Source organism: Petaurus breviceps, unplaced genomic scaffold, assembly GCF_028583685.1.
Source record: "Petaurus breviceps papuanus isolate PSGF00001 unplaced genomic scaffold, PetGlider_PUasm1.0 90977, whole genome shotgun sequence".
In the NCBI taxonomy this organism is placed as follows: domain Eukaryota; kingdom Metazoa; phylum Chordata; class Mammalia; order Diprotodontia; family Petauridae; genus Petaurus; species Petaurus breviceps.
This window is the reverse complement of record NW_027187391.1, coordinates 48,807,115-48,833,504: the sequence shown is the minus strand read 5'-3', so window position 1 is coordinate 48,833,504 and position 26,390 is coordinate 48,807,115. Positions and strand designations below refer to the sequence as shown.

At 33.0% G+C, this 26,390-nt stretch overlaps 1 protein-coding gene across 5 annotated transcripts in view; it reads left to right on the top strand.

Moving 5' to 3' along the window:
• The first annotated feature begins 765 nt into the window (after positions 1-765).
• Positions 766-26,390, top strand: part of LIN28B (lin-28 homolog B) — a 129,341-nt gene continuing 103,716 nt past the window's right edge. For 3 of the 5 annotated variants that reach the window (XM_069077138.1, XM_069077137.1, XM_069077135.1), the window contains exons 1-2: positions 766-810; positions 10,117-10,304. In XM_069077138.1, the coding sequence (XP_068933239.1) occupies positions 774-810; positions 10,117-10,304 (225 nt within the window). In that variant the 5' untranslated portion in view covers positions 766-773. Of the gene's footprint in view, positions 811-9,017; positions 9,321-10,116; positions 10,305-26,390 lie in introns of those variants that run through there. The other 2 variants (XM_069077136.1, XM_069077139.1) reach the window with 2 other exon arrangements.

Sequence of the window (26,390 nt, the reverse complement as noted above, 5' to 3'; positions counted from 1 at the left end):
TCAATTATTAATATAAGTGGAAGATTTTCTGTTAAAATATGTGAAAGGAACTGAGATCTAATTTGGATATGTTACAAAACTTAGATTTTTGAGATTTCTTTTAAAATATGTTGGAAAGGAAACAAAAGTCAAATATGGATGCTATTATTGACGCATTGTGACCAGGAGCCAGTCACTTATTCTTTGTGCCTCAGGTTCCCCATCTGTTAAAACAAAGACAAAAGCTGTAGTACCAAACCCACCTTACTAGGGTGAGGTTGAAATTAGAAAATTTACATAAAGTTGTTTGCGAACCCTAGAGGACTATATAAATATCAACTATTCTGTGTTGAACCAGGTACATGCTAAACTTGTGAGTTATTGACTTATTGTTTATAATTAAATAAGTCATTATTAATTATTAAGGGGAAAACAGTTGATTTTTCAGGAAATCTGTTTTGTTGACCACATCATTAATTGTATAGTGCTAATAAAATAAAAACCAAATTAAAGGACCTTGTTTACACAATGCCCTTTAAACAGGAAAAGGCAAGGCAAGGTGCTGCATTCCCAGTTTGATTGTTATACCAATTGGTTATCTAATTGTGAATTTGATGAGCTAGGTAAGTCTTAAACAGTTAAAAAGTTTACAGGTCACTTCACAGAGTCAAAGCCTTGCCATTTTATGGCCTTATAATGAGCCGTTAAGTTGGGGAAGAGGCAATTAAATAGGGTGCTCTGGTAGAATGAACAAAGTTCTGACTTGAACTCTCTAATTCCAGGTTCCTCAGAAGATGATGAGGTCATTTAAGAAGGTTCCTTCAAGCCCAGGTTAGTTTTGTTTGTTTTTCAATGTTTTACTTAGCTGATTTTTTTTTCCATAAACTGGAAGCACAGCAGAAGGTCTTAATAGCTCTCAGTTATTTCCCCTTCCTCTAAAGGATTTCCCATATCATAATAGGCCCTATTTCTAGTGTTTATAGTAGGAAGAGAGTACTAGGTTGGAAGTCCCAGTACCTAGTTTAAATATAGTCTCTTCTAATTTTATTTTCTGTGCTACTTTAAGCAGGGCTCTTAACTTCTCTGGACCTGTTTCCTCATCAGTAAAATGAAGGGTTTGTTAGAGTAATCTCTGAGATCCTGACCAGTTCTACACTTTGTGATACCTGCTTGCACTCAGATTTCTTAATATTCATAGGAATTACCATTTTTTCCCTTCTTAAAAACTTCAGAGATAGATAAAACAGGGGACGGGGGTGCTGGTTAATATTTAACAACCAGGTCTTGGGGTGGGGGTTAAGAATGTACCCACTGCATACTTTTCAGTTTAATCTGCATTACTAACACTTTCTCCATAACTTTCTCAAGTCTAGAAATCAACAAAACAATAAATCAAGCCCTGATTTATAGCATTTGCAGATTTCCAAAGCGTGAATGAAATTTACATAATTTGCTCACAATGAAATTGAACAATCTACTGAACTTCTCTCTGCCTTTGAGCTGGCTATTGCCCACCTAACTATGAAAATGGGTATTACTATTGCCAACCATCGTGGCTCCATAAAATTCAAGATAGATATTAAAAATATTAATAGATCTAAGAAAAGCTCTTTGCTTGGGAAAGCAAGCATCCAATAACAACTCCCATTTATGTAGGACTTTAAAGCATAAAAAAGCACTTTGCTGCTTGTACCAGTGTTTTAAGGGAGTTGGTGTCAGTATTATTATCAATCTTGTCTTACAAAGAAGAAAATTGAATTTCAAAGGAATTAAGTCACTTCTCTGTATAATTCAGCTACTAGGTGTCACAGGCAGATCTTGAACCCAGGCCTTTCAACTGCAAGACCAGTGCTTTTTCCATTATACCAAGCTACCCTTCTGTGTAATTAAATTAGAAATGTGAATTGTCAGATAATATGGATTAACTTTAAAAAAAAACCCTGAAATTTTAATATGTGTTTAAAGTAAATGTTCTCAGAATATTCAAGAAAGTTCAGCTAGAATTTGTTAAGCATCTACTGTATACCAGGCTATGTGTGAGGAGTTAGGGATGAAAAGATCAAAAAGAAATAGTCCTTTCTCTCAAGGAGTTTACATTTTGGGGTGTGACAGCATGTATTCAGACAAGCAAATAAAAAATAGGTACAAAATAAGTAAATACAAAGGGTTTGGTTTTGTTTTGTGGAGGGAGGGAAGGGAGCTAGGAATTCCAAGGCAAAGCTGAAGCAGGAGAACATTTCTTTTTGAGAATCCAAGCTCTTAAAATTTTTTAATTGGGAAATATTAAAGCAAAACAAAAATACAGTAGAACATAGATGACAAAAAAATCCATTCTTTTCATTATGATTAGACTTGGGCAAATAATTATAAAGCTTGATTTTTGTGATAGATTTTCTCATTTTGAGAAATAGTATATGGTTGTGCAAAAAGCACTTGACTGAAGTCAGGAGGTTGGGTTTAAATGCTTGCTTGAGTTCTTATTACTGTCGATCTGTGATAATGAGTAAATCACTTTAATTTTTTAAAACCTCAATTGCCTTATCTATAAAATGGGGATAGTGATCCTACCATAATAGAGATGCTGTGAGGAACAGATTTTGCAGACTTTAAAGTGCCACAGAAATGTAATTATTATTTTATTCCAGAAATCATAAAAATAATATACTGCTTATTCAATTATAAGAAATTTCAGTTTATGATGATACAGTTTGGTGAATTTGTCTGACTTTTGTCCAGATTAACTCAGATCCATTTCTTCCATCCATAAATGTAAATGCTGTGGGCCAGCAGGGTGTGAAAGCATCAAACACAAGTGCAATTAAAGGGAGGTTATCTCTTGTGATAGTTCCCTTGACTGACTTTTCAAATTAATTAGCAAAGATGAATAAATAAGTAGCAAGAAATTTAGTAATGATTTGAGGTGTTGATTGTGTTTGAGAATTGAGTGTTTGATAGAAATATGTCTTTTCCTACTTGAAAAGATGGTGGACAGTGTTTAAACCTTTTGCTTTATATCCTCTGATAATGGTGCTACCATGAATTCTAAACAACAGCTATAACATTTTAATTCATAAGATGCTTTTGTTTTATTGTTTGTTCTCTTGAAAACATAAGAAGGAAAAGTCAGACTTATTTTCTATTATAAAATGTTTAATGCTGATACATTTATTGAATTTAATAAGATGTCATGTGACATGAAGAAAGCACATAAGTATTTTATGTGAGATTTCTAGACAATCCTTTAAATTGCTCATCAGTTTAGAACATGTTGCTAATAAATTTATAGCCCAAATTGTTGATGTGTTAGAAGGCTACATCCTGCATTTCCAGAAACATTAAAATAATAATAGAATTTTAGAGCTGAAAGGGAAATTTAGAAATCACTTAGTTCAACACCTCATTTTACTGATGGTAATATTGAGATACAGAAAAATCATTGATTTAACCGAAGTGATGCAGTGAATGGGATAAGAACTTGAATCATCACTCACTTTTCACTCTCTTTACCAAATCAGGCTTCTTCCATGTTTCTCAAGGTCTTTATTATCTGAGGCATTGTTTTTCTCTTATTTTCTGCTTCTCTCCAAAGAACATTTCAACTTGTTTTGAATATCTGTGAATTTCAAAATAATTACCATAATCCATTAGACAATATATCCACTAAAAATTAGTTTAAAAGTTATTACCATGTGTCAGACTTCCAGCTAATTATGTTTTACATGAGATACTTAAGTTTAAAAGATGAATCTCATTGTCTTTAGGGGGGAAAGCTGATTTCTCCCTTATTTTATTTCACTTAATTTTCATTTCTAATATACATTAATTTCATATTTAGTTATAAATTTTCTACAAAATTAATTTTTTCAAAAATAAAGAAAATAGTGAATCATAGCATATAAATAATATTTAATGTCTTAAATCAATATCCAAGGTGAAAAATATCAACAACATTCTATTTTCCTAACACAAGTATGAAAAAATACACTTACTTAGAAGAGGTCCAAATAATGTTGCTTTGTTCAGGATTCATGAAAATAAAGAAATCTAGAATATAGCTTAAAGTTTGTGTGTGTGTGTGTGTGTGTGTGTTTTCCCATTTGAAGTTAAATCCATTATGAGCTTCAAATTCAATTAAAATCTTCAATTAGATATTTAAATGTTTTAAAATTTATTTTTATTGACTACAAATCAAGAAATTTTGACTGAAAATAGCCACAAGATAGTTATTTCTCCACTTGGTTCTAAAAGAAAAAGCAACAGAATAATCACACTTTCCATTTTAGTTTTTTATAGAGATTGTTATCTTTTTTTTTGCTTAATTTCTTATATTTTAATTTAATGGAATTTATTGGAGCAAAATATACTGTGTTTACATATATAAAGAATCTTAGTTCTACTTGCTCTTTGAATACATTTGAGAGAGGTTTAGACTTTAACAGTACAAACGGAATTCATTTTTACATAGATTCAAGTTATATATGGAGAAAAGGCTGGAAGAAAGTTGTTTGATAACATTTTTTTAAGTATGTAAAATTCTTAGTTTAGGCAAATAGAGGTAAATTTAATCATTTTGCTTTAAGAAGAGGAAAGTAAAGAGACAATACAACGAAATTTTGCCTTAATAAATAAGCTGATTGGAGATAGGTGCCTTTAGATTACTCTTCTCCTTTGGTTACTCCATTCACTTGGTTTCACGATTACACGGTTTTTCTAGAAAAGATGATTGCTTAGAAATCTCACAAAAAGCTCACTGGAACAAGGGAGATGGAGATGGAGAAGGGAAGAGTTTACAGGAGGGACGCTTTGGCTGTGGCGTCATTTAGGCGGGAAAAGATCACGCTGCAGGAAGACGTGCTGCCTTTTAACGAGAACATCTCCGCTTCCTCTTCACTTCCACCTCCTTTCTTCCCGACGCTTTTTTTGTATTAACCATCAAACACTTAAAGTGGTATTTTGACTTCAAAATGATTGTAGTAGAGATTCATACAGTATCAGTTATCCTTGTTTTACATTCTCATTCTTGGCATTGATATTGAATTCTTACTCTATTAATGTGACTAATCTTCTCCCTGGCCTTTCTTACCTTAGTTAGAGTTGGTTTCTTAAAGTGTCTGTTTATCCCGGGATTTCAGGAATAAAGGAATCCGGCTTTAGGTGATGAACACCTCAAGATACAGCAAAAGCAGTAAATTCTGCCCAATGATTGTCGGTGGGGGTGGGGCAGGAGGGAGAGAAGGACTCTTTTGTTTGGTCTTGGTTTTTTTAGAAGTACATCTGGGCAGGGGCAAGAGGCCAAATGTGAAAGTCGTTTAATTAGTGAGAAATGATCACTAGTAATTCTTGAGAAGGAAGCTTTGCAGTATTGTTGGGAACAGCTCAACATCAAGAGAGGCAATGTTGAACTGATGAAAAAAAGGAAAAGGTAAAGCAAGAGAGAAGGGAGAGGAAGTAGCCAGGGCTAGAGGTGCTGGAAGAGTGCAAGTCAACCTGCCACTCTTGGCGGTGGGTTTCTTTGACCCTAGGGGATCATCTCAATCGGTCCGAATGGGAAAGATTGGAGGGTAAAGTACCCGGCAGAGCTAGGATTTGTATTGGCTGCGAACACCGGGTTTTATTTTGAGGGAGGATAAAACCGGTGGAGTTATTAGCAGGAGTGCTGCAGCCCCTCCCCCTAGTTTTAAGAAGAACCGGAGCATTGTTTCTGTCTATAATAGAAGTCACAGTGCACTAGAGTAAGAGTTGAAAGTAATGATTGAGTAGTGGTACCTCGATTCGGCTTCCAGCACTGTATTGCTAAACACAAAACAAAACAATAACAACAAAAAACAGCTGGACCACTTTGAGAAAATACTCTGCCGCCTGTTTTAAATGGAGAAATCAAATAATCGGGATAACCAACTCTAGCCCACTTTGTGTTTATTACTTTGTAATTTTTAAAATGCACAATGACGATTCCTAGGTAGCTACTTGATCTTATTTCAAAGGATTTTGAAAGAACTGCGATAAATCAAGCTAACAAAGTATTTGGCTCCCCCAGATATAAAACATGCGTTTTGAGTCAAATGCGAGTTCTTTCAGGTATTAAAATTAGTCGGAAATGAAAAAAAAATTAAAACCAGAAGACTGCAGGAAGGTGACAAATTGGAAAGCATTCAAGTCGAGCTGTAGGGCGTTCTCGTGTCAAAGAAGCCCTCTATGAGCATCAAGAGATTGTGTTCAGTTTATAAAATAATTTCTCTCTCAGAAGATTTCTTTGGGGGTGGGGCAAGAGAATAAATCGATTTCAGTGACAATGACTTTGCCCGGCAACATGAAATGGGACAGTGATACTTTATTTCCCAGCCCTGTTTCTTTTGTGTGTGGGTGTTTTAAAAGGTATGTATGTGTATTTGCCTTCAATTCTTTGTGAATGAATTTTTAGAGGGTTTCTGAGAGTTCCCAGTTGGAAAGAGCTCTACGTTCTACACAACTTGAAAGGCCGATGTCCCTCTCAGGAAATGAATGAGTCGATAACATCTGACACCAGTGACCAGTCCAGTGAACCCTACCTTAATTCCACTAATACTGGAGGCCCCCAAATCGGGGCAAGTTCGTGTATCTTGTAACTATAGCATTAAACGTGCTTCAGCTGTCTTTGGTGATTGTAGTCTTTTCTTAGCTAATTTTAGCCTTGCTGTTATTATTTTTTTCATTTAGTAAATTGAGTTTCATCGAACAAACTAAAAACAAAAGAAATCAGTTAGAGTACTAGGAAATAGTTTGGGTTCTGCCGAGACATTCTTACTAAATTAGGTTAAAAAAAAATACCAATAAAATGAGGAATTTAAGCTAAATGTATGTTTAACAAAACACTATTTTAACATCGTCCTTTTTTTAAACAAAGATTATATTTCTCACTTTGACACATTAATCTAAATTACTTTGTCAGAAATATTTTGTGCATTTTCCAATCGATTTTTTTTCCAAAGAAAGTTATTTAAGTATTTGACAACCTGGTAGTTTTTATTAAAAATCGAATTTAAAATTTTCTAATATACAAAATATTTTCATGTCATTTGTGATGTAGAAATCATTTGTTATGTACAGACCAGGTGATGTATAAACCAAATCACACCACTTAATATATGGACTTTCATTGTATAAATAGTGTATATTTGAGAATGCAAAGCAAACTAAAAATTTAAACCTTGTTTCCCTTGCCAGATTGCTTGTATTTTTATTCAGTTAGTTCCTTTTCAGCTACCCACCAGCTGACTCATTGTTATCTTCCCAAAATTAAAAAAAAAAAAGATAAAAGGTCCATACTCTATCCCAAGAAAAAGCATATGTATATATAAAACAAGCAAATAAAGCTTCCTAAACTGGTCAGATGGATTCATGTCACTCCCCCCCCCAAAAAAAAAACCCAAAACCAAACCAAAACAAACCAACAACAGCCAAAAATGCAGTTTAATTAAAAAAAAAACAAACTCTTTATTTCAGATCGGGAGAGATTGCCACACATTTTTGTCTTCTAAATAGGACAGAGTTGGTGTAATGGGAACCCAATATATGTTTTTCAGTGTCTTTTATATTGATTGTATCTTCATTTTAGTATGTGCTAAACTAAGCTTTAAGAGTTGGGAGTGTGTGTTAGGCTGAGAATGGTGGGCTAAGGGGTGGAGAGGCCTGGGTATGGTGGGGGAGGGGAGAGCTCCGGAGCTTATGGAAGGGAAGTAGTATCTGTAGTTTTTGTGTAAACTGCTTATCTAAGAAAATGGGAGTAGGGTGGGGGTGGGGGAGGCAGAGAATTGGCTATTGTGTATTTTTGATATTCATAAAAGGGAAACATTTTCTGTTTTAAATGAAACAAATATTAAGCAAACCATATCTAAAGTACATATCATAATCCATAAATGCAATAGTATTGACACCGGAATCGTGTAATCAAACCATTTCAATAGCTGAAGCAATATAAAAGGTCCCACGTTAGGAGAGGGAATTACATTAAAGTGGGAGGCCACCAGATCCGTTAGTAATCGTTCATCTATTTGACTCCACCAATAATGGTGCAGCTTTAAAATGTTAGTGCCCTGGTCAATATTATACCTAATTACCTTCTTTCTCTTGCTCCTCCTATCTCTACTTTCTTCTTTCTCCTGCCCATTCCACCTCCCTTCTCCTTTCTTCATACTGTCTTCCCCTCCTCCTCTCTTCCCCTCCTCCTCCCTTCCCCTTTTCCACTCCTCCTCTTCGTTCCCTTTCCCCTCCCCCTTTCTTCTCCCCTCCCTTCTTCTCTCCTCCCCTCTTCCCCTCCTCCCTTCCCTCCTCCTTTCTGCTCCTGGGGAACAATTGCCGCTGATTGAGGTTCACTCTTATTCTAGGCTAGAAAACTAGGCTCTTATTTAGGAAGTCATTAATCACATCTCCTCCCCCGGAAAGAGATGGCGGAGAAACCTGTGAAGTACAATTTCTCACTCATCCCCTCCAAAAATGTTATGAAATGCCAAACTTCTACACATTTTGACAGTATTAAGAAGATATCAAGTTTCTGGTAGAATTTGAATTTGAAATTATTCAGCGGAATCAAAGACAGGAGGATTTTGCGTACTGTTAGAGGTGTATAGCCAGTGTTAACGAGTTATCGTGGAAACATAACTTGACGTAATTAGCTAGGACAATGAAGAGTTGTATTTTTCCTCCCTGAACTGTCTTAAACCATGAAATAATTTATCCTAGCCATTTTTGCTCCTAGATGTTCTGGTTGGTAGATAGGAAACATGTAATATCAGTTCCATTGTGTAACTTCCATGCATTGAAATACGTGTTGCTGGTGGTTTTTTTTTTTTTTTTAAGAAACGTTGAGAAATCCCAGTCTGACACACGTGTACAAATGTATGACTATGCTATTTGCCTAAATAGACGAATCACAAGAAACCTGAATTGTTTGAATAAGATGCACTGTATCAGCCCCCCTGAATTACCGTAAAGAAATGTTCCAAATAATCTGTAAGATAACATGTTTGAGTTCTTGTTCATTCATAAATTATTTTGATGTCAGCATAGATGAAATGGCGATTGGTTATCTCTTCCTCTTGCCAACCCCTTAAGGATCCGATGTGAAATTAGTAGCAAGAAAGCATGTAATTGACAAAGTCACGTGTGCTCAGGGGGCCAGAAACTGAGGGAGAGAGAAGGGGGAAAAAATCAAAAGAGGGAAAGCACATTAGACCATGCGAGCTAAATTTGTGATCGCTCAAAATCAAGATGTTAGACTGATGCAGAAGATCACTTCGTTCCAAAGGGAAAGTTTTCATCTCACGAGTTTGGAGCAGAGGGCCCGTGGGGCAACATGGCCGAAGGTTAATTTTCTTTTCTATTGTTTTACTATGATTTTTTTTCCTCTTCCTCTCTCTTCCCCTCCCCCACTCCCACTCTTGCCTGCCTGCCCCCTCTCCCCTTTTGCTCCACTACTATGCATTTACTTCGCCCCCCCTTCAGATCTCTCAAGGGGGGGCTTTCTACAAACCTATTGTTATAGATCTCCAAAAATGTTTTGTACCGCCCACACTGATTCACAACTTGAAAAGCTTTCTGGGGGCTATTGTTTGAATTGTTCGGGTGTGATTAAGCACAGTTTCAGTTGGTGCACCCAAGAAAACATTTATACACCTGCTCTCTTTCCCCCATTCCTTCCTAACTTTAATCGAAGGTTATTTCATAGGAGATGCACGTTGCAAAATAATCCTCGTTCCAGTACTATTGCTTGTGCTATAACAAGTAGTTATGCAATCTTCCCGGTTACTCCTTCCTCTCCGCGCCTTGCAAAGAGAATAGTTTCCCTGAACCTTTCCCTTTGAAAATGGAATCACTGTTAAAACTATATTCTTGTATGCTGTAGTGTAATGAAGTGGTTGAAAGATGGAGTTAAATGAAAGTATACACGTATATACAGAAACGTGGGCTCTGATCTGATCTACAGAGCATTGCAGGTCCCCCCTCCCCCCCTTTTAATGACTGCTTACTTCTGGAAAATGTGATTCGAAAGATTTTATAAAGTTTTTCCTTCGAACTCTTAAGCTCTCTCCTTATATTGTAACGTATGGACATGTGGTATCATTGTAGTAATTCCATGTGTTTTGTCGTCTTCCATCAAAGGGGGGGCAAGTAAAGGTGGTGGAGACGAACCCGGGAAGCTGCAGGAGCAGGAAGAAGAGGAATCCCAGGTTTTGCACGGAACAGGCCACTGCAAATGGTTCAACGTGCGAATGGGATTTGGATTCATCTCCATGATAAACCGAGAGGGAAGCCCCTTGGATGTTCCGGTCGATGTGTTTGTACACCAAGTAAGATAAAACTTTTTTCCTTTTTATTAATTAATCTTTGAATCAATCGCGTAGTTGTTAGGTGTACAGAAACAGAAGTACAGTTACATTATTTTAAGCTTAGTGAACTGCATATTCGCCGATAATATAGTGTAGGTTTTATGATTTTGGGGGCAATTACATGAGTCATTTCTTGCAAAGGAATACGCAATCCTTGAAATTTCATGGCTCTGGTTTATTTAACATTTTTAGCTTATAGCAAGATTAATAATGGCTTCCCTTAAAGGGTGAATGGTAAAACTACAGATGAACAAATAAAATGCCAATTCACTTGTGAGGTTATATAAGGAAATAGCATTGCTACAGGTTCTCTTTTAGCCACCTCCCTCCCCTCCCCAAAAAGTTAGGCATATATATTGGGTCTAAATCAGCCAAGATAGCTTACATAATGATTTGGTTTTATAATAAGATTTGAAAGTACGCTCCATACTAAGGAATAATTTTGAGAAAGTATGTAGAGGAAGGAGTTGCTAATCTAGCATTTGGGTTATTTGCAGCGTGTAGGAAATAATAGATCCAAGGATACTGCCCCTTTAAGGGAGGAAAACTCAAAGAAGCATGTGGCCAGAGGCGGTTCTAGCTTGTCCGTTTAAAATGGACCAGGGTATGTCTTAAAGCCAATGTCCATCTGTGCCTATATAGACGGCTCCACCTTTAAAAAACCTCCTCTCAGAACCAGAAAGTCAGTATTTTGTCTCAGAAATAAAAATTCATCCTACCACTCATTCTACCATAATACTGTAATTACAGTGTTGCAACAATAACATTCGCAAAATTACAAGCTTTATTGAATTCCATGAAAAAAACAGGTTTCCTTGAAAAAGTATAGAAAGTAGCACTTATAGAAAAGGGGGGCAGGGGACCAGAACTTGAAGCTTTTCTGGTCTGCTTTGTGAGCAAAAATAATGGGAAACATTTTTATTAACAATATATTGCTCTTTTGACTCAAACCTTCAGACCTGCTAGAGTATGTTCTTAAAATGCTCATTTTTTGTGTATAAAATTTATTTGTGTATACATATATGTCTCTGTGTGTATATGCACACAAATATTATACATATATGTGTTTTTACTGTGTTGCACATTTGTAGTAACATTCTATTTTTTTTTTTCCCCAAATAATGTACACATAGTTGAAATGGCAGATAAGCAGTGGAAACCATAAGAAAATATTCCCTTTTGGTCTGTAGTCTTAATGGTTCCTTCTGCTTCCTGATTTCACCCTAGCATTTTTCCCTTTCAAAACGTCTGGGCATCATTATTGTCTGTTTACATGTGGAAGGATAAGCATAAACTGTGAAGGGAAGCAGGATTTATATACATAAATATATTATGAGTTCATATACAAGCTACTTGATTTTATGCTTCCTGTCCAATATGTGGAAACGAAGCCATACTTTTTGATTTGAGTTTTTTTTTTTTAAATCCAAGGATAGTTACTTAAAATCATTGACATCACTCTTTTTCTACTCCCACCCCCCTTTTAACCTTATTTAGGTTGTTAAATTGTTCTTTACGATCTCATAAATTTGCTTTATAGATGAATTAAAAAAATCTCTTTTGCTAATCATACCTTTGTGTAATTTTCTTGTCTGTTTCCTCCTTTAAAATACATACATATATGTTATGACATTTTATATTTATAAATGTCAGAATTCTTAAATCATGTAGCATCCAAATTTAAATGACTTAATGTTTGCAATGTGAAATAATTGATAAATATATCATATTTAGAATTTTAACACTTCTGAAAAGGCTTATTACAATATAATAACACCTCAACAACCTTCTAGCAATAAATTTGCTTTCACAAATATATTTACATAAATGATCTTTTAAAATATTGTTGTATATATGATTCTTGCAGTTATATGAATCTATAATTTAAAGTCCTTTTAAACAAACCTATTATAATTATATAGGCCTTAGCAATTTCATAGCTAGTATGAAACTGATAAGAACATAATATACTCTAATTTTTAAATTTTAATCTGTTTAATATTTTAGGATTTTTCTAATAATCTTATCAGTTTTATTTTTGTAATGTTTTTTCTATCTCAGTTTAACTGATACTTATCATGGCCTTCCCTTCCCTTCCCTTCTTGAATCCACTACTCTGTTTAAAACATTTCCTGGCCTGTGTTGAGAAAGAGTATTCTATTCTATTTATATAGGTAGTGTGTAAATCATATGACTGACGGTTTTGAAAGAACCAAAAGCCCTACTGACTTTGACAGGGCCACTATGAAGAACAGTAAGTCTTTAAATGTGATAGTGTATAACAACTACTTGAATATTTATGTAAAGGCATTATGTTAAAATGCATTGATACAATTTGATTCTTTTTGGACAGTTTTCATTTGAAAATTTAAAATATATTTTCTGAATACTTATGCCATTTCTAATAGCTGCCATTCTTCCTGGAGGTATAGTTTTTTGAAAACATAACAATTATATATATGGAAATTACAGCAAAGTTTTTATAGTTTGGGATTTTTTCCTCCCTTTTAAGACTTGGAAAATTATGAACATTGAACTTAACTGGTATCGACCCAAATCAATTATTCACTGATATTTTGTTAGGTGTTCTGAAATGCCTATGGTATGGGGTTTGTTGATTTTAAGTCTGACCATGCTTCTTGGAAAGCTTGGATTTAAGGGTTTTATGAATCATTGGTGGGATTGGGTCTACAGTAATGAAAAAAATACACAAAAATGCCTCCCAAAGCATGTTTCTATCATTTGGATAGAAGCATAGATAACCCTAAGCTTATTGTAATATGGTTTGTCTAAAATAAAGGAGAAAATGTTCATATGCTCTTAAAATGATAATTTGGATGCAAAAATTGGTGGCATAGGTTTGCAATACAACTTTCCCCAGGAGGGTGTGATGTAATCAATACGTATAGAAGAATCTCTGCCTAGATGTTGCACTGTGCATTTCTTTAGAACTGTTAACTGAGTCTATTGAGATTATGATGTCAAAATAATAACATAAGGGAACTGTTTAAATGATTTTGGTTTAGAAAAAGACAATATCTTCTTGTTATCTTCACATTTAATTGGGTAGTGTGTAATATTTGATAATTAACATATATGCTTTCATGTGCATATTAACAGTGGTGTTCTATTAACAGAATACTTAATCAGTATTTTAATTTTCAGTTTCTAAAAGGGTATATTCAAGCCATAAACCTCCACATCTTTTTGTTATATAAATTGATATATTAGTTGAAAGAAAAATGCCTCATGATGTTGAATTTTCACTGTAGAGAAATGCAGTTTAGAGTTTTTTATATAGTAAGCCAAAATAAAATTCTGAAAACTGTAGGTGTATGTGTGTTAGCTGTGATTTTGTTGAAGTCGCAGTGTAAGAATCTTAGAACATATTTATGACCATAGATCCTTATCCAGGTAATTCCATGGATTCCAAAGAATAAAGTTACTCTTTAAATTATGATAATTTTGTATACCTAGCAGAGTGCCTTGCACATAGTAGGAACTTGATGAATGTTTGTCCAATTTGTCTAAGTAAATACTGCTTTATTTCTTATCTTAATATATATCAATAATAATAAACATAAACACCAAAACCATCATATTTAAATGATGAGGTTCTGTAAGTCAAATTATGATTGATGATTGTCAGTGTTTATAACTAAAAGATTTAAAAATAGAATTGTTTCCAACTGATATCTGAAATGCATTCTAATGATTTATTATCCACTCTTATACATGGGATGAGTTTGAAAAAATCATGTCATTCCTTGAAGCTTTTGAATTATGCTACTTTAGGGAATTTCTGTAGTGATTAAATTTTAGAAGTGATTCAGAAAAGTACATTATAACACAGTGTAACCTACCAGTTGATATTGTTATCTGGTAGACTGTCTAGTGCTCCAGTTTTAACATGTTTATTTTTGAAGGGCCTTTTCTTCAACTTGTAAGCTAAAATGCATATTTTGAACTTTGTTTTATTAATATAAGAAGGAGAGGTAGGGATTAGTTGTTTTTAAACAATGGAACATAGAGGCTCTTACATCTCAACAGTATTTGCAGAGTAATTCCTTTCTTAAAAATATTTTTTAAAATATTAAAGATAGCATACAAGCACACTTACTCATGTATCACATAAATGAGAAGGGAGTGGAAATAGAGACAGAGACACAAGACAGAGACAGAAACAGAGAGAGGAAAGGAGGGGGAGAGAGGGTTTTCTTGGTTCTCTTATTTCTATTTTAGGTTTACATTTCTAAATTTAAAAAAACCAAAGTAGTTTAGATTATAGGACAAAATATGCAAGGGTATTGACTTTTTTTCATTTGGGAAATGTTTTGAAAACCATTTAGCTCAGTTATTGCATTAGAATAACCCCAAGTATTTGCCAAGGTATGGGCTTTGCTCTCTTCCTTGAGACTTAAAATTCATTTTGACATTTATTTAGGACCTACTAGGTGCAAGTCACATTGCCAAATTATACAAAGATGAGTAAGATCATCTTATGAGAACTTTATCTTCAGTAGATCCAGTTTCCATTTTAAAACTTTGATTTCTAAATGATGATATAATTGTTCATTGTAAACAGTGATTGTTTTCTGAAAAATTTAAGCATTTTATGTTGCATTATTTTGCTTAGAAATATTATAAGGATATGTAGACAAAAAGAAATTACAAAATTATTTTAGTGTATAATTATTTCTGAAAAAAATCTTCAGAATATTTCTTATTGTTACTAGTATGGGATTTATACTAACATTGTGAATTATAAATATGTACACATGTATATCATTTTAATAATTATCTCACTCACATGTGGGGCATCAATCATTTGAATGTAGCAAATAAATTCATGCTTTGATGATCTCTAGAGTAGTTAAAATATTTTTGAAGACTTTTTTTCTCAAGAGTTTCTTCTTGTGATAATTTTCTTCTTAATATAGTATGTTCATTACTGATTTCTAGAATTTTCTCCTTTTGATGTGACAGCATTTAAATGTGTTCTGTTCCCATGTAAAGTTTGTCATAGTGGTAGTCTCTGAGTGCTTTAAAGAAATTAAGAAAAATTAGTCATGTTAAATGAAGCCTTATAAATGTTATTTTTAAAATTTTTAAATAAAACTTTAATGCAAGCATTTTGGTACTTTAAAAACAGTGCCTAATTTACTAGTAAGCCTTAAAAACTATTGACTTAGTCAAGTCTTTCAAAGAATTATAAACAAAATATGTTTTATGTGTTTCACTAGCAAATTCACTTTTACATATGTTTAAAACAAGATATTGGCAGTAGCTCTAATGATAGAACAACACAACCCTTAATGGTAGGGATAAATATGTTGGACCCTCCCCTTGCCAATTGGTGTATTTTCCATAGTCTTTTGTGCATCTGACTAAAAAGAGTTAGTTGTGTTCTACACCTTGGTTTTGAATTAGGTTTACAAGAGAGTATTTATAGTGTTCAGACTTCTGGTTGAGGTTCTTTAAAGAAACTTTATTGTGTCTCCTTTTAACATTTTCCGTTTACCTTATTTGTGTTTCATTTTCAAGGCTGTAGTAAAAAAAAAAAAGACAATAAAGTGTGTCATTGTTAAACAAATGTGAAAATAAATGTTATCACAAACTTATAGACATTTAAGAGTTTAGCATTTTTAGCTCATCTTTTAACCAAATCATCTTGGAGCTCTGGTTACATTTGGTCAACTCTTGGTTAGAAACATCTCTGATACTTGTAAGTGTGAGTGATCTTAATCCTTCCTTGTGAAGGTTGCTGCTTTTGTGGGCAACCAAATTCTTCTTCTTATTAGAACTTCAGTTCTTCCTGTGATGAAATGACTGAAGTATTTGTATGGAATTTATCAAAGACTTAAAATTTGGGGCTGAGTAATTGTTTTAGTGGTAGGGTTAGCCTACAATGTTGAAGTTTCAGTTTATATATTACAACACCCAAAGACATGGGAAGTAAAGATGTATATTTGGTATAAAGACTTCAACAGAACTTATATTTGATGACAACTAAATTGAAATACTTTGAAATTTGCTATGCTATTGAAGTATTTTTTATTTAGCCAAAAATTAATTTCATCAGGTAGCTTGTTTAAATGCATAATTGTGTATTCACATCTTTGTTGCCTGTAGGGCATGCATAGATTTTAACTGGAAGTTCAGCTGTACTGTTTCTTGAGTATTTTAAAAGATGACAAGCTAATCAGAGAAATGTGAAATGGTTTACATTTCTGAAAAAAAAATTTTTTTATTTAAAACATTCAAATGGCAAGATTAATGTCTGTCAGTAAATTGATTAAGAATAGATACATCCATGGTAATTGTTGGATATTTTAAAGAAATGTTCACATTACATCAATAAAAATGTTGTATATATTGAAAATACATTGAATGAGGAGCAAAGGTTTTAAATTACACTTTAATTTCAGTAAATAAATATTTCAGAAAGAATAACAAGGTATGATGAGCATATTCTTGTCATTGTTTCATTTTAACATAAAAGTATTTGACAATCCATAAAGTATTTCCATTAAGTAAGTTGAAATTTATAAATAATTGCTCTGTTGTATTTTTAACAGAAGGAAAGGCTGTTTCTATGTATTTAAATAATTCCTAACTTAATGGTTAGCACATAGTATAGCTTCAATAAATGTATAGCTTCAATAAATATCTGTTGAATGAATGAGTGAAATTTTAATCTTTTCCTTAGGAAAACTATTGTCTCAGTGATTTTGCTATATGCTTATGTTTGAGAATTAGGACTATATTATGTGATGCTTTTAATTTGAACAAGCTAGGAGCTGCCCAGATCCTTTTGTGTATTTTAATTTTGTTCATTGAGTATTGCCTAAAATTAATGGAAATAATTTTGTTACACAGGTATTTTTATTTTAATGATAGTTGTTAAAATGCAATTTGAACTTATGTTGGTGATTATTTAGTGCCTGGATTTATATCAGTAGGAGTTAAATGCAAAGCAGGGTTACTTTAAATTGTGTTGCTTGACTGTCCAGATACAATGTATTATATTTAAACTAAGGACAATGAAAATAGGCATTCGACTTTATCTTCAAATATAGATATCTAGGTTGTCAATACATGTCAAGTATTCTGTAGCTCTTAGAATCTAAACAGTTTCTTTGTTGAGGTATGGACTTGAAGGCTGTCTTTGTAATAATTTGGTAGGTGATGGGGGAGGGGGACAGGGAGAGGAAGAGAAAGTGAAGCCATATTGTCTGCTTTGACATTGGGTCAAATCAAATGGGTGTTTCTTAGTTTTGACTTAAATTTGTTCTAGCATATATGTAGCCTGAAAATCACGTTTGTGTGTATATTTGTCCAAATTTTCTCTAGGCATAGATATCTAGAAATGATCAGAGTACAAGTTCTTTCAGTGCATAAGAAGTTAAATGGCCTATGTTTTACTATTTAAATATTATTTTAATTTTAATTTATTTTCAAACAATTTAAATTTTGTAAACAGCATAATTGACTTGTTAATATTCACATTTTTTCTCAAAAATTTCCCCATTGGTTTCCAGTTGTAACAGGTTGTTTACATTAAATTTTGGGAGGAGTTAAATGGATGAGGACTTTTATTGAAAAAAAGAAAACTATTAAAATATTTGGAATTATTTCTTTCTAGTAATCTGTATGATTACTTGTACTCATGCTACATGTGGATAGGTTGTGGTGTTTACATTGAATTTTAAAATAATTGTAGGCTTTTCAAGTGCACATGTGGATGTCTTAAAGAAGGGGGAAGAAAGTATTTAGTTTGGAAGCTTTTTGAGGTTTTTTCTTAACAGATCTATCTAAAATCCTATCATTTAATGTTTTGCAGTGTTTAAATAGAGTATATATTTTTGTTGCCTTAGAGAATTTGTAAAAATTACAACAGATCTGCTATTATTTAGCCTACAAATACTGAAAACTCGTTAGTTGTTTGTTATTTTAAATGTAATATATCTTTAGGTAATTTACCCTAACTTAGTTCTCTAGTCAAGCAAAGATACAGGTATGATTTTATTTTCTCTCGTGGTGGAAAGTTATTATAAGTTTTCAAATTGATTTTATGTTCTCCAGTGTTCTTTCCTGACCATTGACTTCCACAATCCTTTAGGCCACTACTGATTATCAATATTCTGTTTTAAAGTGCTTGCAGTCCTCGCATTCTTTGATCTAACATTTTCCTTTCTTAAACTCCTTGCCCTTATCCTTGATGTTGTATTTTGTGTGATACTGCATAGTCCAGGAGATGTTTCATTTACCCTATAACAAAGGTGTCTCACAATTTAAGAGGGTCATTGATTAAATGTAAAGTCTGGCTTGAATTATATCAAACAATTTCCCTTAAGCTTGGGAACTTTTACATTATAATAGTTAACAAAATTGAAATGGTGAGACTTAGAAACAAATCTAACTTTTCAGGATCTTTTCCAAAAATAATTTAAATGGTATCTTGTCTCACACTTAGCCTGATTTTATTTGTCAGATATTTAAAAAGTAATGAGTTATTCTGATTTAGTTTTAATCAGAAGGAAAAGCCCTCTCATTTTAAAATTAAAAGTTTCTAAAATCTGAAGCAAAACATAATCTGAAAAAATGCCCTACCGCTTTTAAAAACTGGAAAACAAAATCTATATACAATTGGATTTGCACGTATGCCTTCTTAGAATTTCCTCCCCCATTCCATTGAAGAATTTTGAATGGTGAGGAATTTGCACCCTTTGGCTCAGGTTGCAGGCCCTCTTGATCAAACTAGGGAAGCCAGGGTCAGGGCTATTCATTGCCTATCACTTCCTCAGGCCATTTATAACCGACCTTTCTGCTTGCAAAAGATTCTCTTTTTGTTAGTCTTTAATATGACATACACTTTTAAACAGATATGATAATTGTTTTTTTATTACATATACTACGTGGTCTGATCTCAATATTTGAGAAGGTTTATTATCATCATTTGGTGAATTTTATGTTTTATTTAAATACATTCAAAATAGTTTTTTAGGTAAGTACTTTATTAGTATAGTAATAAAATGGTTCTGTCATAATGAGATTGTCTACCACTGTCCCCCCTTTTTTTTCTATCAAACAATCTCTTCTAGATAAAATAAATTGAAATTCGAAATGCAAAAAGCCCAAAAGTACTTCTAACATTTATGCTAACACTTAGAAAAAGCAGAAAACAGTACTTGCACATGTGTATGTGAAGCACTGTTAAAGATGTAAATACTTTCCATCTAGACTCAGGTTCATACAAATACCCAACGCTAGGTTCTTATCTCTGAATCCCAAATAAAGTATACAGCCCTGGTTCAAGACCTTAGGACCACCCATCACCCTGGACACTGGATACTCCTATTTATTCAAGAAGCTTGTGAAGTGTATGTAGGGCTGAGTGGGGGATGGTATATATTTGTGTGTGTGTGTGTGTGTGTGTGTGTGTGTTTAACATCATGACCATAGGTGATTCTTCAAAACAAAGAAGCAACATTATTTGTAAATTTCTGAATGCTGTCTGTCCCTGGAGGATGTTCCACTTCTAATTTTATTTCACAGAGAATGGTGGTTGTTTTCATGAAAGTGCTGCCACTGTAGTATGTGGAGCTGGGGAGGTGGGGAGTGGGGAGGTGGGATGCAATTTTCACATTTTTGATGTATTCAGGAGGTTAAAGTGGGCCCCCATTAAGATTAACCCCAACCCATTACAGCTTTTTGGCTTGCAGGCCCCACCCATGAATGGCCTTGGATAGCTAATACCAAGCTTTTGTTTCTCCTGTAGAAAGGTTTTTAAGAAAGGAAAGAAAACAGTTCATTCTCTTTCACTGCCTCAGTCATGTGACTTCCCTTTTAGTGAGTCACAGGGTTGAAGGTGAATTTCAGAATGAATAAGATTTCGAAATTTTAAATTTATAAAAATAATTGTTGTCTAAATGACTATTAATGTAATTTATCAAACTGTGTTCAATAGAATAACTATTTTTTGAACGACTTATTGTTCGTTATTTATTGCTATGCTCTTTTTTTTTTAAACCTAGAGATGTTCCATTTGAAACAGGTTTTCAATTGAAGCAATACTTATCTCTTGCATCTCCCCCAAACTGGTTGCTACTGAATCTTCTGAAGAATTTTTCCACCATCCTTTCTATCTTTCAAGCTGTCTTTGAGGTTTCTGAACTGTAACATATTTTCTCAGAACACACATGGTAAATAAAATGGGGGAGGGGATCTACTCACCTACCTCCATTGTATGGAGTTGGTATTGCTTCTTGTCACAGAAATTTGATAATAAATACATTGCTGGGGGAGGGGGGAGGGAAGCCTATAAAATATTATATAAAGAAAGATAAAGGTAAGTCAAGGATCATACTTATTAATTTTATTTTAGTTATAATAGTTGAGAGGGTTTGGGTGGAAAAAAAGTGTTAATCATGGGCTATATGTCAATAAATTAATAATTTTGAATTTAGGTAACTTTGAATAACATTGGAAGTTTTGGTTATTCTTAGATATTCCTCCAATTTTAATTTTTAAGTATCAATCATCAAAATGTTTTTGTATACTTTTGTATACATTTGGCTTTTAAAAGTTTTGCCATGATAAGTGACTAAAAAAGGGGTGAGAGTTATGACAAAAATCTTTCAAATATTGGCCACTTAAAATAATTCACTTCTCTTCATTATTTTTTTACTTTGGCCAAGTCACTTAACACCTTGGGCATTTGTTTCCTCATCTCTAAAATAAGGGTGTTGGACTGTTTAGGCTCTAAGATGCCTTTCAGTTCTATAAAATCTTATTGCCTTATTTTTTGTAGTTTTTTTTAAGAGAGTAAAGAATGGTAGTTACTTTTAAGAAATGTTAAAAAAAAACCCTACATTTCCATTACATTTCAGAGTGTGAAAAGAATAAAATTAATGGAAATAAAAGGGATTATTTGAGGATACTTTTGATTCTTGTTATCTCCCAATTGAAAACACTCTAGATTATTTTAATGAAAAATAATACTTTTTAAATGTCCTATTCAAAGTATAATATAGATATTCAGTTAAGTCTTAAATGGCAATGATATTTGGCATTTATTAGATCCCTGAAAAGAATAACTGAAACTATAAAATGGGATTTTTTTTAAACTTCATTTTTGTGGGCAAAATAAAATGAAATGATCATTTAAGGGATCAATTAATTCAGTGTTATTACTAGCATCATGATATGTTTTTATTTTGAAAGGTAAGAAAGGTAAATTAAAATATGTAGGAAGATTGAAATATATTACCTCTCAGCTGCAAGTTTATTTAAACACTGCATGTTAAGTTTTCTTTGATTATAGCAGGTAATTAAAAAAATTTAAAATGTAGATTTTATTTAAGGAATATTGTGCACACATGCCTTTTTGACATTAAAATTATACTTTTTGGGGTTATACATGTGTATATATAAATATATAAACATACATACATGCATATGTATATGCTTTCCATTCTTAAATCTTTAAATTTTTAATTAATATTTAAATTTTGTTTTGCAAAATTTACAGTAAGATGTTTCAAAAAAACCCTTAGAGTTTTAAACCTTTCAAATCTATGTCACTCATCTCTTTTGTCTAGCCTAGTTATTCATAAAGTACCTATCACTATTTAAGTATCTGAATCTCTGGCATTGACATTTATTGTGGAAGTGCAACACCTGTTTTTCAAGTGTCTGTATGAGATTTAAAATTAGACAATTATAAAATTAATTTCCCGAATTTCGTTGAAAAGATGTTTGTTTAGTTATAGGAATGAATTGTTAGAAAAACTACAAATGAAGAAGTTTTAAAGAAAAGATTGGTTTAAAATGCTTTTTTTCTCAAAAAAAATTTCTTTTATTTTTGGGTTGGTTTCCTTTTGGACTAATTTTCAAATGTTTTCTCTAACTTAGTCTCTAACTTGGTCTAACTTAGGTGGTTTACTTGAGTAGTAATATAGTTTGAGGTATGTTATCTTTTCACTTGTTTTTATTTTTAATTAGTGAAACAAAGTTGATGAATGGTGAATGTGAGAAAATAAAAATTTTAGGAAATTGGAAATTTTTCAAATGGCGAAAGTGAAATGCCAGCTGATTTTGAAATTTTACTCTAGTAAAAATCTTTCCAACATACCTTGGGCTTCTTCCTTTTAGAGTGGGAATACTTATTTTGTAAAGATAAATCAGTGAAGAGAATCTTAGCAGATGGTAGTTGGTTAATTTTTGTTTTTTAATAATTTAGCATGATAACATTTGCCCCTCTTTTTCTTGATTAAAAAATAGCAACATCACCCCCCAACTTGGTAACTATTTAAAAATTCCTAAAGAGAATATAGGTTTTTCTTAAAGAATTTGAAATTGACATTCACAGTGAATTTTGAAACATACCAAAAGACCTAAAGTTTTTTTTTTTTCAAAATACTGTGTTCTTGGGTTAAAAAAAATGATACTGTCAAATAGGTCATTTAAAGTTTTCAAAGTTTATTGACAGGTTTTAAAATAACACATAAGCACTTTGTTAGTTTGACTTGAATTCTAATTTGCAATTTTTTTCTCCCAGACACATAAAATTTCCTATATTTTTAATATTTTGAGATCCCCCCAAATGAGTCAGAATTTCCTGAGTTTGCACCTCTCCTTACACTAACACCACTGCCTGAGCTGCCACAAGTAATTATCACTTCCTTTGTGGGGCCTCCTCAGTGTTCTTGATGCTTTACCTCCCCCCTACCCTGCTCTACCTCACTCCATCTCAGACCAGCAGCTGTAAGCTCCTTTGGGGAAGAAAGCTGGACTCTTGGCTTTAGCAACGGTAAGAGCCCAGCCATAGAGGAGAGTGGGTAAAAAAAGAATGGGTTTCATCCTAGAATTTTCAAGCTGGGGAGGGTATCTAGTACAGTCCTTCATTTTATAGATGTAAAAGGGTAATGGTTTGCTCTCTGGCATTTTCAGTCATCTGGACATTGCTGCCACTTTGAAAAGAAAAATCTGACTTAACTATGATTTGCTTAAAGAGTCAGAGACAGTTCATCAATAGATTGCTCTATGTCTTTTATCCCTGTTAAAGATAGGTTGAAGTTTCTTGCACTGTTGCCTGCCTGGAGCTAATGTTCTTGCTTCTGGTCCAGTAGTCAGTGCCAACAATTTCTTTTGGCATTTAGGGATTCCCACTGATAACTTTACTGAGGAGTGTATGTGGGACCAAAAATATGCATACAATGCATATGCATCATCTAACTTAAGGATTGAAAATTGTGACTCCTTGATACCCCACAAAAGCCATGAGTATAGTTTTACTTACCGCTAAAAAAGTAATCCATTTTATTTTAGAACTATGACAGCAATACAAGAAAATCATAGTTAATATATAAGTTCAATTTCAATGTTAACAAAATATAGTTTTTCTAGTTGAAAATATGTTGATTACTTAATCAAAATTGATGTGCCTTGTAATACCTTATTCTCTAGAAAGTGTAGTTAGATTGTCAGCTAACCTTGTGCCATACATATTCCTAAATCATTTAAAATAATTTAAGATTTTCAACACAGCAGAGTTTATAGATGTGTATATATCATTTCATTGGTATTTGGAATTTTTGATAGATAAAAAATTCATGATCACTCTTCCTCCTCCTGCATTATTGCATGCCTGTAAAGATATTATCCACTAGTGACTTTTGATCCTTTTTTATAACAATCGTTAATTGCATTAATTGTTTAATTACAGAGTCAATATATAAATACCATGGAGAGTGGTATTTTTTATATAAAATGTATATTTACAGAAAAAAGTAATATTCTAAGTATCTTTCATGCGTAGTACCATAGTCAGCTAGATATTTTCCCTACCCCTAATGCCAGGTCTGCTGAGGAGGGGTTGAAAGAACCTGAAGAAGAGGTCTCTGCAAGTGAGGTATACCCAAAGGTATGAGCAATTAGGTAATTTCTCTCAAATTTACGTATTACTGATATTTTAAGTAGTTCCTTCAAGTAAAGAAAATGTAAGGGAGATATTTTAGAACTCTAAACCTTTTTTGATATAAAGAGTTACTTGAATACTCAAGTGATCTGTGATCTCATCAATCCATATGTTCTGTTCAGTGCTACTTCATAACCTATCCATGTCTGCCCATTCTGTGTGACTCTTATCCATATCTTCCCATGAGTACACCACAGAGGGCCTACTCATACGCCTCTGGTGCCTTTTCTTGACAGTGAAATTGCTGACTAACTCTTGCCATATGCTTTGACCCATCTTCCTTTTAAATCACAGATTTCTTTGATGATGTAGTTGACTGCAATCCTTCTTGGTGTATTCTTCTTTCTTCATTACCCTCCGAATGATTATAATATTCACTTAGATTGAAAACCAATAGAATCCTTGTACATCCATATATATGAATATGTATATTTGTGAATATACACACATATCTTAGACACTGTAGAATGGAAAATAAATTGGCTTTTGATTAAATAGGAGGAAAACAGGCTGAATTGGGAAATTGCAGCTTTTCTAATGACCTCAAACTTCTAGAAATAAAGGCCCATTTTTAAAAATGCCACTATTCTAGTTGTGTTGTTGTATAACTGTGATACAGGGAATACTATTATATCAAAAGGTTATCCTTATGAAAACCAGTATCTGGAAGAAGAAATTTTTTACAATGAGATTTTCATAGTAGAATAGCTAGCTTGAAAAATATGTTCTTAATAAGGTATAATTTATGGCAGGTCTATTCTTTTGGGATGGTATGGAAAAAGTTTTTTGGTTTACTCAGAAAAACAACCATATCAGGAAGAACTCTTGATTGTTCAAAGTAGCAATGAGAAAATTCTACTAAAGTAGAATTATGTAAAAATGCTATCTAATAACTTGTAGCTCCTTCTCAAGAAGCCCCAGTCAAGCTTGAGGATCCATTAAAGTGGGTGAGGGTGGTAGTTAGGTGGGAGAAGAGCTCTTTGTAAACTATGTTATGCATTGTTGTTGTTAGGTAAATTGTGACTTTTGTAGATGTTTCTATTGATTTTTCTTGATCCTCTAGGTGATCATTCTTAGTTCCTTATGCATTAGGTTTTTATTTTTACATTGTCTTCTGTCTTGATTTCTTTTGATCCTCCTCTATAAAATTAGATTAAATCTCATCTTAGGAGTCACAAAAAAGGTGAATGCCTGAAATATTAATAAAAGGGAGGATCTAATTCTGATTTATAAAATAAGCAAAAAATTCAGCTCTAGATAAATTCAGGATTTTAATACTTTGTTAAAGGACACATCAATATTTTATGAAAAGGTAATGAAGTATGTCACATCTAAGGTAATTTTTTCATTTTATTTTGATTTAATAATTTATTTTAAAAATAAGTTTAATTGATACTCTTTGTATTTATATGACAGTTATTTCTGGAAATAGTGCTCCCTAACCTGTTCCAAATGAGCCCTTTTTTGTAACAAAGAAAAACAGTTAAGCAAAAGCACTCATATAGCGACCATGTGTAAAAATGCATAAAATATTCTGTCTCCTGCCTTTATGTTGAGAGAGGTGTATTTCATGATCAGTTTCCCAGGGCCATTAACCCTTTTGTTATTTTTTAAGCTACTGCTTAAAAAAAACCCAACTTTCTCAATGTTTCTTTGATAACACTTTTCTTTTTTCATATCACTGTTACTCCTCCATGCATCTTTATCACTCCCATTAGAACACTCTTTTCTAATAAAAAAAATACAGTCAAGCAAAATAAATGAACACATTGGCCAGGTATAAAATGTGTCTCTTTTCTCTACCTTTTGTTCACCACCACTCTGCCAGAAGATGGCCTGTATGCCTTGTCTTCAATTCCCTAAAGTCAAATTGTTTGCTACAGTGATCAGAATTCTGAAGATTTTTTTTTTTTACTATTGCTTTCCTTTACATTATTTCCAATGATCATGTAAGTTGTTGTGGTTCTACTAACTTGGTTTTGCATAATTTCATACACTTCCCTGATTATCTTTGAATTTTTATGTGTATCTTCTCTCTCTCTTTTTTTTTTTTTTTTTTTTTTTTA